The 17794-nt window shown below is 38.2% G+C and overlaps 1 protein-coding gene across 4 annotated transcripts in view; it reads left to right on the top strand.

Annotated features, from left to right (window-relative positions):
* STARD9 (StAR related lipid transfer domain containing 9) overlaps nucleotides 1-17794 on the top strand; it is a 135293-nt gene that overhangs the window by 66041 nt on the left and 51458 nt on the right. For 3 of the 4 annotated variants that reach the window (XM_042942255.1, XM_042942256.1, XM_042942254.1), the window contains 5 exons: nucleotides 2622-2654; nucleotides 2743-2804; nucleotides 4579-4691; nucleotides 14166-14235; nucleotides 15868-15940. In XM_042942255.1, coding sequence (XP_042798189.1) covers nucleotides 2622-2654; nucleotides 2743-2804; nucleotides 4579-4691; nucleotides 14166-14235; nucleotides 15868-15940 — 351 coding nt within the window. Of the gene's footprint in view, nucleotides 1-2621; nucleotides 2655-2742; nucleotides 2805-4578; nucleotides 4692-14165; nucleotides 14236-15867; nucleotides 15941-17794 lie in introns of those variants that run through there. The other variant, XM_042942257.1, reaches the window with a different exon arrangement.

The following is a 17794-nucleotide window of genomic DNA, read 5'->3' as shown; positions in this document are numbered from 1 at the left end:
GTTAGTATCTAAAATCTATAAAGAATTTATCAAACTCAACACCCCAAAAAAACAAATAATCCAGTGAAGAAATGGGCAAAAGACATGACACTTTTCCAAAGAAGACATCCAGATGGCCAACAAATACATGAAAAAATGCTCAACATCACTCATCATTAGGGAAATGCAGATCGAAACCACAATGAGATACCACCTCACACCAGTCAGAATGGCTGAAATTAACAACTCAGGCAACAACAGATGTTGGTGAGGATGCAGATAAAAAGGAATCCTTTTGGACTGCTGATGGGAATGTAAACTGGTGTAGCCACTCTGGAAAATAGTATGGAGGTTCCTCAAAAAAATTAATAGAATTACCCTGTGACCCAGCAATTGCAGTACTACGTATTTATCCAAAGGATACATGTGTGCTGTTTCAAAGGGGCACATGCACCCCAATGTTTATGGGAGCACCATCGATAATACCCAAAGTATGGTAAGAGCCCAAATGTCATTGACAGATGAATGGATAAAGAAGATGTGTGTGTGGATATATATATATATATATATATATATATATATATATATATATCTCCATACACACACATACACACACACATACATACCACACACGCACACGATGGAATATTCCTTGGCAATCAAAAAGAATGAAATCTTGCCATTTGCAACAATGTGGATGGAACTAGAAGGTATACTAAGCAAAATTAGAGAAAGACAAATATCATATGATTTCACTCATGTGGAATTTAAGATACAAAACAGATGAACATAAGGGAATGGAAGCAAAAATAATATAAAAACAGGGAGGGGGACAAACCATAAGAGACTCTTAAATATAGAGAACAAACTGAGGGTTGCCAGAGGGGTTGTGCGTGCGGGGATGGGCTAAATGAACAAGAGGCATTAAAGAAGACAATTGTTGGGATGAGCACTGGGTGTTATACGTAGAGGATGAATCACTGGATTCTACTCCTGAAATCATTATTGCACTGTATGCTAACCAACTTGGATGTAAATTTTAAAAAAGAAATTAAAAAAAAAATCCAGCTACCATTTTTTTTGTGGAAATTGGGAAGCTAATCTTAAAATCCATATGCAAATTAAAGGGTCTCAGGACGTCCAAAACAATTTTGAAAAAGAACAAATTTGGAGGTTTCATACTCCTTGACTTCATCATTTACTAGAAAGATAAACTAAATAAGATTGTGTGGACCTTTTATAAGGATTGACATATAAATCAATGGAAGAAAATAGAAAAACAAACTCTTAAACTTTCCACAAGTGTGCCAAGACAATTCAATGGGCAAAGAATAGTATTTTCAAAAAATGTTGCTGGGACAACTAGATACACTCATGCAAATGAAAGATGCTAGAACTCTACCTCATAACTACAAATAATTCAACATCATTCATAGATCTAAATTTAAGCGTTAAAATTGTAGGGTTTTTTTGGAAAACAAAACAAAATAGAAGTAAATCATTGTGACGTTGAATTAGTCAATGACTTTAGATATACTGCACCAAAATCACAAGTGGCAAGAAAAAAACCCCCAGATAAATTGGACTTCCTTAAAATTAAACATTTTTGTGCTAAAAATAATAAAGTAGAAAGACAACCTAAAAAAAAAAAAAAACATTAAAAAAAAAAGATTACCCCTGCTGCCTTGGGCTCAGCTCATTGCTACTATGTCTGTGGTTTAGTGTGACTTTATATATTTGAAATTAAGAGAAAATGCTGACTACACCACGGGTATAAAAGCTTTAACCTACATACATGTTAACAATGGGTCTAAAATGAAAAAAGAAGCTACTTTTCCCTAAATGTGTGCTTTATTTTATTTTATTTTTTAATTTATTTATTTTGAGAGAGAGAGAGTGTGGGAGGATGGGCAGTGAGAGAGGAAGAGAGAATTTCAAGCAGGCTCTGCACTGTCAATGAAGAGCCCATCGTGGGGCTGGATCCCACGAACTGGGAGATCATTACCTGAGCCGAAATCAAGATTCAGATGCTTAGCCCATTGAGTCATCCAGACCCCCATGTGTATTTTATTTTATTTTTTAATTTTTTTAATGTTTATTTTTGAGAGAGAGAGCTCAAGCAGGGGAGGGGCAGAGAGAGAGGGAGACAGGATTCGAAGTGGGCTTTGCACTGAAAGCAGTGAGCCCAATGTGGGGCATGAACTCACAAACTGTGAGGTCATGACCTGAGCCAAAGTTTTCATTCAACCAACTGAGCCACCCAGGCGCCCCCTAAATGTATATGTATAGTTCTCTATGTGTAGGGATAGAAGTGTTTTGGGAGGGCCCGCCGTGGTAAATAGGTTTATCCAAGAAGGATGTAATCTTTATTGCATGAAAGCAGGTACCTGTGTTTGTTAGCTTCTCCACTCTTCCTTCTTACGGTGGTGATCTGCCTCTCAGCTGGTACATTCCTCCCGTGAGTGTCTCCTGAGAGCACAGGCAAATAGAATCTTCTACATACTTCCAGTGAACCTGCCTAAAACGAAGAGGTAGCACAGGGAACCCATGTGCCCATCCCCCTGCCAACCTTGGTTCCTGGTTGTTGTGGGAGAGCTTCACTGTAAGTGAACAGTAATGCTTTCCTTTCTTCTCTTCTCTAGGCCTCTGTTGGGTTGACGCCACGGATATGTGAGGTATAGATTCTATTTTGACTAGATCCTCTCAAAGTACACCTCCTTTGTACACTCCCTTCAGTGAACTCCAACCCTCTGGTTTGTGCAGGGTCTCTTCATCAGGGAGGAAGACTATGCCCCACTGCCTTCCTCTTGTAGGATAAAAGTAAGGTAAGAACCTGTCAGGCCCTAGGGCCTAAGATATTTCCGTTTCTACTCCAAATTGTAGCATGTTCAGCTGTCCTCTCTTTGCTTCAAGAGTCATCTAGAGGGATGGAGAAAAGTCACAGCAGAAATATTTTGCAGTATAGAGTGATGAGAAACATACTTAGATCTTTGGGTTGTAGGAATCTTAATTCCTATCCCCAGGCTTAAACAGGTGTTTCCTGTGGACCAGCTTGCCCTGGCTATCTGGGTTCCTTTTCTTCACTTTCCTTACAGTTTAACACCAGCTGTTGGAATTTCTCTTGCAGCTCCAGTAGGTTGTTCTTTGGGTCAGTAGTTCCTAAGCTCTAGTTCCAAGGCAGTGCTGATTACTCCCATATGAAGTTTTAACCAGCCTGTAGCGAAAATGTTGGTGCAAGGTTACCAATTGCCCTTAATTTTTGGTATTCTGTTTTTTTGGTGTTCAATGTCCTTTTTAAAAAACATGAGACATAATTCATATACCATAAAATTCATGCCTCCAAAGTGTATAGTTCAGTGATCTTTTTTTTATATTTACAAGGTTGTGCAGTCATCCTTACTAATTCCAGAACATTTCATCATCCCAAAAAGAATAAATGCCCTTTTTAAAAATTAAGTGATAGTGAACATTATTTATACATTTTTTTAAGTTTCAAAGTAAAATTTTTAGACATGTATATGTGTGTCTGTGAACATGTACATATTTATTGGCCATGAAATCTGGGAACCACTACTCTGAGAGACATCTGGGATTCCTGTGTCCAAATCTGGGAAGGTTAAGAAGAAACAGTTTATAAGAATGTGCATAGTGTTCAGCTCTGATCTGGAGCCTTTTTTTCTGGTCACTGGCTTCACAGGCAAACATCTGTGTTCTGATGAGGAAGACCTTTCTGTGAGGTTTGTTTTCTTTTCTTTTTTTTTTTAATTTAATTTTTTATTTATTAAAATTTACATCCAAATTATGTTTTCTTATTTAACAAAATCTTTGCTGATTTTAATTAAGAGTTGTAGCTATTTTGTTATTATTTTAAAGATTTTATTTTTAAATAATCTGTACATCCAGCGTGAGGCTTGAACTCACAACCCCAAGATCAAGAGTTGTATGCTCCACCAGCTGAGCCAGCCAGATGCCCAGCTATGTTGTTATTTTGAAAAGGAATGAAATGCTAGTAGATACCTATAAGATACAGCATATGTTAACCAGAATTGCTGTGTATAAAACAGGTGAAATGAGAATTGTCCTACTTAAATTAGGGGTAGGGACCAGAATCTTATTCATTTAACTGTCCTCATTGCTCAACACTGGCTCTCAAGATGCCATCACAGAATAATAAGAGCTCAAAGATCATATTTGAAAATCACTTAAGAAATAAGCCTTTAGACTTTGCGGTATGGTGGCCTGATCAAGATAAAGGCTGGTGGCAGCATCCTAAAACCATGCTGAAATAGCCTCTTGAAGGCTAAATTTGAGTCAGCGCTGACATTGTAAACCTAAGACTGTCAAGTGATGACAGCTAACGCTAGCAGCACAATTGTGCACATGTAGAAAGAGACTCAGTGGGGCTCCTTGGCATGGCCAAGGTCTTAAGAGTGTCAGAGGTAGAACTGGATCAAGAATTAGAACCTTCTGATTCTTGGCTTAGTGTTTCCCCTACTTTTTTCCAAATCTAATATGTTGCCTTTTTTTCACAATGTAATTTTGAAAAGATGTCCCCATTTTTCAAAATGTAATTACGTGCCTTGTTCTACATGTCTTTAGTTTTCTGGAAATCTATAATGAACGAGTGCGGGATCTGCTGAAGCAATCTGATCAAAAAAAGTCCTACAGTCTGCGGGTCAGGGAGCACCCAGAGATGGGGCCCTATGTACAAGGTGAGCCACTGTGGTCCTGGAAGTCTGAGACCAAACTGAATTCTGAGAAGCTTTCCTAATGGTCACTGATTCATATAACAGATGTATAGTGAATACTTACTATGTGCCACCTGCTGTACTAGATGCTGGATATATAGCAATAAACAAAAAAGACAATCCTGCCCTCAGAGGCAGGCTTACAATCTTGTGGGGGGTGAGGCAGAAAACAAACAATTAAAGTAGTGATAAAAAGCTAATAAAAAATAAATAGATGTCATGATGGAAAAGAGCATTGGGCAGTGTAGGCAGTCCATCTGCATAGCGTGGTCAGGAAACACTTATGTGAGGAGATTCAGAAGCCAGTCACGTGAAGAATGGTGTAGCAAGGGGAAGAGTGACTCAGGTAGAAGGAGCACTGTGAGCAAAAGCCCTGAGAGAAGGGCTGGGTGATTACAAGGAGACCGATATGTCTAAAGCATGGTAGATGAGAGGGAAAGTGGCATGGTATAAGGTTGGGTCTGTGGTGCCAGGTCCAGCAGGGCCTGGACTGACTCCCAGGTCAGGCATTCTCCTTTTCTGAGTACTTTGTCTTCCACTGGTGGTGATAGGGAAATGAGGAGATGTCACACATAGCATGGGTCAGAACTGCTTCCTCATTGAGTGCTGATACTTGGTGTTTGGTACCATTTGTCTTATTCCATTAGGCTAGGTCTTAATATTAAGTAGAAACAGTTGTGTTCTTTTGTGGAGGAAGTTTTTACCCTTTCAGGCCGCTATAAAAAAATAACACTCAAATTCTATGCTCCTATTCCTTCAGAGATATGCTAATTTAAATCCTGACAAAAGAGAGTTATATCAGACATCAAGAGTTGGTCTCTTCTTTGACCAGGGCATGACCGGTGGAGGTGTACCAGTCACTGATTCTGCTACCTTTGTCTTTTCCCAAATGTTCCATCATAAACAGCAGCCTGGAAACAACAAAAATGCCATTTGCTTTCCCAAGAGCCAGTGGAGTTTACTCTGTAAAACTGTGTGGATATGTATTTCTGTGTAAAACAATACTTTGAGGGCAGACCAGGAGTTGATGCAGTAGTGTCACAGTTTCTCACCTTTGTGTTTTATTTTAATGTGTGTGTGTGTGTGTGTGTGTGTGTGTGTGTGTGTGTGTGTGGTGGGGAAGTAGAGGAAACCTCAGACACAGTCCAGGTGTTCCCATTGCACAAAGGCTAAAATGAAGCTACAAGAAGCTAGGGGATATTCCCAAATCACACAGCTCACTGGGGCATGGTTGGAACTGGGAACATTGCCTAGAATAGGAGGAGATGAGTGGGACAGAATCCTGTACATCAGGGAGACCTGTGATCATAGATTCTTTGATTGGCATTGCACCTGAAACCCGGAGAAGGTAGGAACTTATGCATAGTCATTCAGCTTGGGTCATATACCCAAGGTCAGTGACAGGAACTGGACTGAAATCTCAGGGCTCTTTTGGATACCTTCATGGAGTGAACCCTCAGGGGGAGGGGGGATGGTTGGTAGGAAATAATTCTAACCCAGCAAAAAGTCTCTTAGCTCCTTTGGGTTACATGTTTCTTTTTTTTTTTTTTTTTAAATTTTTTTTTTTTTTAACGTTTATTTATTTTTGAGACAGAGACAGAGCATGAATGGGTTAGGGGCAGAGAGAGAGGGAGACACAGAATCTGAAACAGGCTCCAGGCTCTGAGCTGTCAGCACAGAGCCCGATGCGGGGTTTGAACTCACGGACCGTGAGATCATGACCCGAGCCAAAGTCGGATGCTTAACCGACTGAGCCACCCAGGCGCCCCTCCTTTGGGTTACATGTTTCTTAAAGTTGATTGGCATTTTCTCAAATCATGACAAATAAAGGTCAACATTCCTCCCATTTCTCAATGAAGGAGCCTTGAACTTAAGTTGTACAGAACAAGCCTTGGAAGCTAAGACTCTGAATAGTCACACTGAATTATTATTCCCCTTACTACTCTCTGATGGCATTACAGCAAACTTTTTACTTTTAGTTTTTTAAACATTTGCTTTCTTCATTTATTTACATTATCTGCCTACCTGCCTGCCTATATACGTGTCTGTGTACCTCCATCTTTGGGCTCATACATTCTGTGAATGTGATTCCAAAGTGGAAAGTGGTTTCTGCTTTGAAACCAATTCTCTGGGAATTTATTGAGTACCTACTAGATGCCTATACTATTCAGGGTGCCATAGGAAATATGAAAATATAAGAACTTACACTTCTAGTTCAGAATTGTGAGCTGAAACTTGAGAGTTGTCTAAATCAAAGGAAAGGAAGGGGGTAGCCCATTACCTTCCATTAAAAAGTTTATTAATTAGATGACAGAGTAAGTTCAAATCTGAAACGTACAAAGTTCTGCCCAAAGCACACATCAGAGGCTAGTGGTTATAGGGTCTGAAGTATTATCTAAGTGAGAAAAGGACAGTATTATGTTTTTGCCTTGGCCTTTATCTTAACATAAAGGGATAAGGTGCAAAGTAGAAGGTGTTGGAGGTAGGTAATTGGGTTTCTGAAAAAAAATTTTTTTTAATATTCTATGTGTTCAATCTACATGTTTGTTTTTTTTCTTTTTAATTCTTTTTTTAAAAAAATTTAATTCTTAAACCTTTTTTCCCCTTGCCTTTCTGCACTTACCAGGACCTCTGGTACCATATTAAATTAAAGTGCTAGCAGTTTTTAATCTTGTCCCCAGAGGAAAGCTTCAACATTTTACCATTAGGTATGATATTTGCAATAGTGTTTGTTTTTAATAAATATTCTTTATCACATACTTATAAAAATATAGCAAAAATATAGGACCAGGTTTTTTAAAAAAATTTCCAATCTATGGCAAACCAAAACCTTGATAAAGTAAAGATGAATTAGGGGTGCCTGGCTAGCTCAGTTGGAGGAGCATGCAACTCTTGATCTTGGGGCTATGAGTTTGAGCCCCACCTTGGGTGTAGAGATTAAAAATAAAATCTTAAAAAAAAGATGAATTACTAGAAAAATGAGAAAGACATCTTGATTATAAGCTCAAATTCTTTTTACCAATTCAAAAGATATAAAATCACTTGTCATATTGTTATAAAAGTTCTTAAAACTCTCATTTCTGTTTCTATCTCATTACATACCAGTAACAATTTGAGAACTGGCCCCAGTCTTTGGACCAGCTTTGAGAAACATTGCCATAGCAGATTAAGGGAATTCTCTTTTTTTTCTAAAAGTTTTACAAGAGTTTTTTTTATTTTTTATTTTTTGAGAGGGAGAGAGAGCATGAACGGGGGGGGGGGGGGGCAGAGGGAGAGGGAGAGAGAGAGAGAGAGAGAGAGAGAGAGAGAGAGAATCCCAAGCAGGCTGTGATCCGCCAGCACAGAGCCCAATTTGGGACTTGAACCCACAAACCATAAGACCATGACCTGAGCTGAAACCGTCAGATGCTTAACTGAATGAGCCACCCAGGCACTCTTAAATTTTTTGTTTTTTAACTTTGAAACAAATTAAACTTTTTAAAAAGTTGCAAGTACAGTGTAAAGAACTTTTTTTCTTGAACCATTTGAGAGTGAATTGCGAACCTAATGACCCATCTCCCCTGATTATTTTAGGGTATTTTCCCTCCATTCCTCCAAATAGGAATGTTCTCCTGTATAATCACAGCACAACCACCGAAATCAGGAGATTAACTTTGGCATGTTACTACCATCTAATCATTAAAACCCATTTAAGTTTCCCTAACTATCCTGATAATTGCCCATTTGAGAATCACAGACTGCATTTAGTTTGTCTCTCTGGGACTCTTTAGTCTGGAAAGTTTCCTTGGTCTCTCTTTAACTTTCATGAACTTTGACAGCCATCAAGTAGTATACAGTTTTAATGTGCCCCATTACTTATGATATTTAAGGTGATATCTGCCAGCCTTTTTCACTCTGAAATTGCTATTTTCCTTTTGTGATCAACAAGTATTTGTGGGGCAGTACTGTGAAATCATGTACATATCCCATCGTCATCTAACTTTCAATTTATTTATTTCAGTTTAGATTCATGGTTTCCTATTTTATCCAATGGGTTATCTTCTTTTACTGTGATTTTTTTATTTTGATGCACTCAGGAATCCTCTTTGAGTACGCTTCTGTGACATTTTGACACATCACTGTTATTTTTTTGAGCATCTCCTTGTTTTCTAGCACAGAGATATTCCAGGCCCATCTACTTTCTTTGCCTCAGTCTTGGAATCAGCCATTTCTCCCAGGAGTCCTGTTCCTTTTTAGTGGAGAATAATATTTAGAAGCTAGGGTCTGGGTGCTATGTATGCCCAAATGTCCCTCTGAGTGGACAGAGCTAAGTAATCTGTGTTCACAACAGTACCTTTAATTGCAGTCCAACACAGCACAGTTCGTTCTGGATTTCTCTCTTTTCATATTTGTAATTCCTTTATCTAACAGGGGAGATACTTCTTTGATCTACCTTCCTACATGTGATCTGTCTCCTTGCCATTGCTGTCCTCTTTCTCATGTGGGTGTCCACCTCGTGCACATGCTGGGCTTCTTGAGTCTGCTGTTTAATGACCCTTTATCAGTTGTGGATATTTTTTAGTCGTTATTTATTCTAATATTGCTTTTTTTCCACTCTTTTCCTTCTATAACTCCACTTACAGGTATGTTAGACCATTTCCTTATCTGTGCTATGATTTTTACCCTCTTGTCTATATTTTTTATATTTTGTCTTTCTGTGCTTTATTTTGGGTATATATGATTCTGACCTATGTTTCTACTCACTTTTTTTTTCAGTTGTATCTAACCTGCTATTAAGCTTAGATATTGAATTCTTATTTTCACTGTAGTACTTTTTATTTCCCAAATCTCCATTTGATCCTTTCATTACAATTTCCAGTTTTCTGTGAAGTTTTATAATCTTGCTTTTAGTTCCTTGAAAATAGTAAGCAGAGTTACTTTAAAGTTACCATAACCCCAAGGTCTGAATTTTTCTTGCATTTATATTGCCTATTATTATTTTTTTTAATTTTTATTTAAAAAAATTCTTTTATGCCAATACCATGCTGTCTTGATGATTACAGCTTTGTAGTAGAGGCTAAAGTCTGGGATTGTGATGCCTCCTGCTTTGGTCTTCTTCAATATTAATTTGGCCATTTGGGGTCTTTTGTGGTTCTATACAAATTTTAGGATTGCTTCTGCTTCGAGAAGAATGCTGGTGCTAGTTTGATTGGGATTGCATTGAATGTGTAGATACCTTTGGGTAGTAGTGACATTTTAACAATATTTATTCTTCCAGTCCATGAGCACAGAATGTTTTTCCATTTCTTTGTATCTTCAATTTCTTTCATAAGCTTTCTATAGTTTTCAGCATACAGATCTTTTACATCTTTGGTTAGGTTTATTCCTAGGTATTTTATGCTTCTTGGTGCAATTGTGAATGGGATCAGTTTCTTTATTTGTCTTTCTGTTGCTTCATTATTAGTGTATAAGAATGCAGCTGATTTCTGTACATTAATTTTGTTTCCTGCGACTTTGCTGAATTTATGTATCAGTTCTAGCAGACTTGGTGGAGTCTATTGGGTTTTCCATGTAGTAGTATGTCATCTGCAAAAAGTGAAAGCTTGACTTGATCTTTGCCAATTTTGATGCCTTTGATTTCCTTTTGTTGTCTGATTGCTGATGTTAGAACTTCCAACACTATGTTTAACAACGACGGTGAGAGTGGACATCCCTGTCGTGTTTCCCTCAGGGGGAAAGCTCTCAGTTTTTCCCCATATTGGATGATATTAGCTGTGGGCTTTTCATAAATGGCTTTTATGATATTTAAGTATGTTCCTTCTATCCCGACTTTCTCGAGGGTTTTTATTAAGAAACGATGCTGAATTTTGTCAAATGCTTTTTCTGCATCGATTGACAGGATCATATGATTCTTATCTTTTCTTTTACTAATGTGATGTATCACATTGATTGATCTGTGAATGTTGAACCAGCCCCACAGCCCAGGAATGAATCCCACTAGATCATGGTGAATAATTCTTTTATATTGCCTATTATTTTTGCTGGTTTTCATTTATTTATTGCCAGATCTACTTGGATGTTTGGTTTGTTACAATTTTGTGCCAGATAGTGTTGGCTAAATTTTTTCCTAGAAATAATTTGAAGGTGTAGGACAATGGTATCTTTCTATGCAGAAGACTTCTCTTTATTTGTCCAGGTTTCTGCATATGCTAGTGATCCAGAATCACCTCAGTCCAATTTAAGTTTTGGCAATGTTCAAAGCTGCGTTGCAAACCCTTCAAAGGCTATGTACTTCTAACACTTTTATTCCTGTGTTTTAGCCCTTTGGGTTTCCAGCTCAAGTGGTGTTCTATAGGGCAACTGTGGGTGGGATCTGGACTGCAGTCTGGGTTTCTCTAGACCAGTGAGGTTGTCAAGGGAACTGCTCTGAGTCATATCCCCTCAAGATCTGGCAACTGACCTCAGAGGAAAAGTGTCCCCAGATGCTGGCCTCTTTTCTCTGGGCTTCCATCTTCGCCCAGTATATGGCCAGAAAATTTTTAATATCTGGTTATCCCTCTGTGCCTCAAAACGTATGTCTTTAATATTACTTGTCCAGATTTTTCTAATAGTCTGTACTGGAAGGATTGATTTGTGTTATCTCACTTACCATTACCACAATTTTTAAAACTTTTTATTAGAGAGAATTTTGAACACACACAAAAATAGGCTAATATAATGAACCCCCATGTATTCATCACCCAGTTACAATAATCATTAACCCCTGGCCAGTTTTGCTGTACCTATATTCCTGTCTACTTTCCCTCATTCTGTGTTGTTTTAAGGCAAATTGTGTATGTCACATCAATTCATCTATAATATTTTGGTATGTAGCCCTAAAAGATAAAGATTAAAAAAAAACATAACCATAAAACTAATTATAACATCTAAATAATAATAATTTCTTTTTTATTTATTATTTTATTTCATTAAAAAATCTTATTTTTTAAATTTTAGTTTATATCCAGTATAGTTAACATACAGTGTTATATTAGTTTCATGTGTACTATATAATGATCCAGCAATTCCATACATCACCCAGGGCTCATCATGATAAGGGTACTTACAATCTCCATCACCTATTTCACCCATCTCCCCAACCACCTCCCCTCTGATAACCATCAGTTTGTTCTCTATAGTTTAAGAGTCTGTTTTTTTGTTTGTCTCTTTTTTTCCCCTTTGTTCTTTTGTTTTGTTTCTTAAATTCCACATATGAGTGAAATCATATGGTGTTTGTCTTTCTTTCTTATTTCACTGAGCATTATACTTCTTAGCTACATCTACATTGTTGCAAGGTTTCATTCTTTTTTTTTTTTAATTTTTTTTTTTAACGTTTAATTATTTTTGAGACAGAGACAGAGCATGAACAGGGGAGGGGCACAGAGAGAGGGAGACACAGAATCCGAAACAGGCTCCAGGCTCTGAGCACAGAGCCCGATGTGGGGCTCGAACCCACGGACTGAGAGATCATGACCCAAGCCTAAGTCGGACGCCCAGGCCACCCAGGCGCCCCACAAGGTTTCATTCTTTAAAAAAATTCTTTTAATGTTTATTTATTTTTGAGAGAGAGAGAGAGAGAGAGCGAGCGAGCATGAGCAGAAGAGGCAGAGAGAGAGGGAGACACAGAATCCAAAGCCGACTCCAAGCTCTGAGCTGTTAGCACAGAGCCCGACCCAGGGCTTGAACTCATGATCTGCGAGATCATGACCTGAGCTGAAGTCGGATGCTCAACCAACTGAGCCACACAGGCACCCCAAGATTTCATTCTTTTTTTTATGGCTGAGCAATATTCCATTGTGTATATATATATATATATATACCACAATTTCTGTTTGTTTGTTTTTTTGAGAGAGAGAGAGAAAACAAGCAGGGGAGAGGGGCAAAGGGAGGGAGGAAGAGAATCCCAAACAGGCTGTATGCTCAGTGTGGAGCCCAACTTGGGGCTTGATCCCACAACTCCATGTTCATAACCTGAGGTGAAATCAAGAGTAGGATGCCCACTGACTGAGTCACCCAGGTGCCCTTATACCACAATTCCTTTATCCATTCGTCTATCGATGGACCCTGGGCTGCTTCCATATTTTGGCTATTGTAAATAATGCAATACACAGAGGTGCATATATCTTTTCAAATTAGAATTTTTGTGTTCTTGGGGCCCCTGAGTCACTCAGTCGGTTGAGTATCTGATTCCTACTCAGGTCATGATCTCACATTTGGTGAGTTTGAGCCCCACATCAGGCTCTGTGCTGACAGCTCAGAGCCTGGAGACTGCTTCGGATTCTGTGTCTCCCCCTCTCTCTGCCCCTCCTCTGATCATGCGCTCGCTCGCTCGCTCTCTCTCTCCAAATAAAGAAACATTAAAAAAATTAAAAAAAAAAGAATTTTTGTATTCTTTGAGTAAATAGTGGAATTATTGGGCCATATGGTAGTTCTATTTTTAATTTTTTGAGGAACCTCCACACTGTTTTCCATAGCGGCCACACCAGTTTACATTCCTACCAACAGTGCACGAGGGTTCCTTCTTCTCCATGTCCTTGCCAACACTTGTTGTTTCTTCTATTTTTGATTTTAGCCATTCTGACACGTGTGAGGTGATATCTCATTGTGGCTTTACCAATAATTTCTTAAAATAAAGAAATCCAGGCAGTGTTGAAATTGCTTTGCTAATTTGTAGCCTAATTGTATTCAGCAATGAGCCAGTGAAGTTACTTTTTTCCTGAATCTCTGACTCAGTTGTGAAGGCACTTTTTGATTTGGTCACTAACGACCCATAAAGACTTGCTTTCATATCCTTAAGCTCCTCTTTACCTATCTAAAGCCTACCTATTCTGTGACTAAATTCAAGTCTCAATTCCTTCATGGAGCCTGCCCTGGCCACTCCTCTGATTGCCTTAGCATTTATTATCTCTTCTACTCCTATGGCATTTGGCCATATGGTTTTGTATAGTATAACTTCTTACGCTTGTAAACTGTGTTTGCATAGGGACATGTGTACTGTATGTTTTGCATGCCAAATTGAGTCTGCCGTCTGGTGGGGCACATAGCATCTGTTTACCTCAGAAATTTTGTGAGGGCCAAATGTGAGGGAATATAAAATCTTTTCTTATACTCTATGTAGCTAAATTGTAAGGAATTGCTGTTGTTTTTGTTGTTGTTAGCAGAACCACTGTATGAATTCTAGACTATATTTTCTGTGAGGGTAGAGACCTGTGGTTCCAGAGCCTATCATAATGCCTGACAATAGGCTTCCAATAAATATTTGTGGATTTAATTTATTATCTTAATGAATTTAGTCAAGGTCTCTTATTCTTGTCTATCAAATTATATAAAATAGGGTAAAGTTAATGACCTACAGGAAGAAGTTAAACTTTATCAAACATTTTATTTATTTTGCTTTTTCCTCCCTCACAAATCTGATAGGTTTATCTCAACATGTAGTTACCAACTATAAGCAAGTAATTCAACTCTTGGAGGAGGGAATAGCAAACAGGTAACAGGTTTATTTGTTGCTGTCCTTCTTTCAGCCTCATTCTTCTTTCCTGTGTTCTCATCTCCCTTTTGGAGTATATGATTATACTTCTCTCTGTAGCTTCCCACATTCACAATCAGGAGACCTTTCTCAGAACAGTAATGTACCCAGCGGAAGGGGCAGTAGCTAAGATTTCATGCATTTCTCACTAGTAGATAGGCTGGAGCTTGTTCTGGATATAATAATATTAGGCAGTAAGCCCAGAGTTACTCTGTGCTTTGTCTTATAATACACAACTTTTGCTATTTTGACTAAAGAAAGATTCTTGCCTGCATTGTTCTTTCTGTAGGCTTGATAGAGATAAGAACCAGTATAGTTTAAAATGTTTCAGAAAACCATTTTTCTTCTAGTTTGATATATTTGTAAAGGATACCTAAAAAAAGACTGTTTTGAATCTGCTATGAATAAGTGCTGTAGACTCTCCTAAAAGCTATTGTAAGATAACATTCCATATTGTTGGTTACTAGGAAATACTGAGACTGTTACTAGTATATGCCTGAAAGAACAGACTTTTTTACCTGGGAAAAATGTTGGGATTTAGTCTCCTATTTACCCTATTAATAGCATTTCCAAGTTAATTGACCATAAAAGAATAACTTTATTTTTTAATTTTTAAATGTTTTACTCATTTTTGAGAGCATGCAAGCAGGGGAGGGGCAGAGAGAGGAGGACAGAGGATCCGAAGCAGGCTGTGTGCTCACAGCTGCGAGCACGATATGGGGCTTGAACTCACCAACCCTGAGATCATGACTTGAGCCGAAGTCAGATGCTCACCTGACTGAGCCACTCAGGGGCCCCAAAAGAAGAACTTTAAGTTTGACATTCTACTCCTTATGTTTCATGGAACTATCCTGGAGGACCTTGACTCTGGTCTTCAGGATACCCTGTGTTCCTTGATTTTTAAGTGTCAGGCTTCACTTTTTCCTCTTTATCCTTGAATCATGAGACCTGTCTTTGGAGTTTGACTCTTCTTCCATTCTCCAGCTCCTCTGAGAACAGAAGTCAGTAAGATGGTCTTAAACTGAAACATGATTGACTTAGATTTAGATGAAGGGAAGACTCTTCTGACTTTAAGGATTAATATTTCAATGAATTCTAAAGGAGGCTATGCATTCCACCTTGCTTAAGTATGACTTTGACATAATTCAGGATCTCATTTCAAATCCCTTTCTGACACTACAACATTAATATTTAGTGTTTAATCACGTTTTACTTTTTCTTTGAGGCTTCTCCAACAAGCTCTCTATTTCCTCTTGTTTTCTTTAAATGGGTCTATTTTGGGGATATTCTTCCAGGTTGGCGACACTCTAGTATTCCCCTTTTCAACTCTGATTTTTGCTGCTTTTGCTTAAAAATGTCCTAATGTGGTTTAATATGATGCTACACTGCCTTTTATTCTCAGATATCCATACCTAGAATGCTGCTTCTGCCATCTTTGGACCACTCTCCTAACTAAACTGGACTAAATATGGATGTTTTGTGATTCTCACCTGTGAACCTCGACACTAACACTTCTTGTGTTCCCCATGGATTCTTAAGGATCCACCGTGCGTAAACAATACCTATCCTAATTGTCTTCCTTTATGTACACAGAATCACAGCAGCCACTCATGTTCATGAAGCCAGCAGCAGATCCCATGCCATCTTCACTATCTACTATACACAGGTTGGTTACCCCTTTATTTGCTTAGATCTCTTCCTTTCTCAGGCCCTTTTGACGGCTTTCTTGTCTTTTCTTACTTCTTTTCCTTTCTTCTTACCTTTCCATTTACAGGTCCTTTACTGTGATCTAATGTCACAAGGAGGACCTACATACAATCTCCTAAGCTCTACACCAGAAAGGGTGGAGGCAGTTTCATAAAAACTAATCAAAATATCTTCAACTTATATTTACTTTTAACATTTCAAAGCACTTTTACATCTATGTGATCAATATGAGCATTTAAAACAAGCAAGGGGCACCTAGGCGGTTCAGTTGGTTAAGTGTCCAACTCTTGATGTTGGCTTAGGTCATGATCCCATGGTTTGTGGGACCGAGCCCCATGTCGGGCTCTGCACTGGCAGCACAGAGCCTGCCTGAGATCCTCTCTCTTCCCCTCCCAGCTCTCTCTTCCATGTACTCTCTCTCTCTCAAAATAAATAAATAAACATTAAAAAGATAAAACAAGGAGCGAGACTGAAATAAATATAAGTGTTAAAATGAAAAGGTTGAAGATTTACTTCTATTATGATGGAGTAAAGAGATCAACAAATCCTATCCCTCAAAAGCAACTATAAACCTGATCAAAACTGTCAAAATAACCATTTCTCCTCTCTAAAAATAGACCAGAGTCATATAATAAACCACACATTTGTTTAAGAAAACTACCAAATTGCAGGTAAGAATAGTACAAACCTGTGGTGTGTTGCCTTAGGCTGTTACTATCCCTACCTGTCTGTTAATGAGGTAGTTGAGTGAGGGAACAGAAGGCCATGAAAGCCAGCACCTTTGTTGCTACCGCTGCTAGAGGAGTTCACATGATTTGGACCTTTTTCAAGTTAGAGTGGTGCTCTTGATGGCAAGGAACAGGAGATCAATAGCTCCCTTAAGACTGAGGTTGTGAGTCTGTTTCACGCAAGAAATGAACTGGCAAATTATCTGGGGATTTAACAGGAAGTTCTGGAAGATGATGCAGGCATAGCAGACTTGATAAGATCTTCACATATCCTGTATTGAACAGAACCTAAACCTAAAACTGAACTTTTAATGCATTCCCCAGCCCACACATAGATCCCTTAACAGAGAATAGAGATTTTATTGGCTCAAGATGTTTGATGATAATTTATGACCTGTCTTTTGTTGAATATTTAGCTATGTAGACACAGAGTGGCCCCCAAAAGGCCAAGCTTAGAGGTAAAAACAACTAAAGGAAAAAACTGAACAGAGAATTCTTTGGCTATATATTGCTGGGGAGGCAGATTTTAGAGATTTTTAGCCTAGGCAAGTTACGAGAGAAACCCAACAACCACTGCCACTTTCAAGGGGAAAAAAAATAACAGAATTCAGAGTTGTTACAGTATGTTATCTAAAATGGCTAGTATTCAACCAAAAATATTAGACATGCAAAAGCAAGTAATAAACTACAACTCATGGACATGGGGGGAAAAACAAACAAACAAACAAACAAACAGTAACAGTCAGTAGAAATTGATTCTAAGTGCTCCAGATGTTAAATTGTTTAATGATGCCAGTGACTCTAGAAAATTTCAATAAAATCCTAGAAATTGTTGTATAAAATGGGAGTCCCAGAATTGAGCTGTATAATAACTGAAACAAAAAAATTTACTAGTGGGACTCAAGTAGATATGAGATGGCAGAAGAATTACTGAACTTGCATACAGACAAGTAGAAATCAAACATTTTGAAGAAAAGAGAGTAAAAAGATTAAAGAAAAAAGTACAGAGCCTCAAAGACCTGTTGGACCACAGCAAATGTGTTAACATAAGTGTAATGGAGATCCCAGAAAAACACAAGAAAATA

Source organism: Panthera leo, chromosome B3 (assembly GCF_018350215.1).
Source record: "Panthera leo isolate Ple1 chromosome B3, P.leo_Ple1_pat1.1, whole genome shotgun sequence".
In the NCBI taxonomy this organism is placed as follows: domain Eukaryota; kingdom Metazoa; phylum Chordata; class Mammalia; order Carnivora; family Felidae; genus Panthera; species Panthera leo.
The sequence above is the reverse complement of the archived record's forward strand: the minus strand, read 5'-3'. Positions and strand labels throughout refer to the sequence as shown.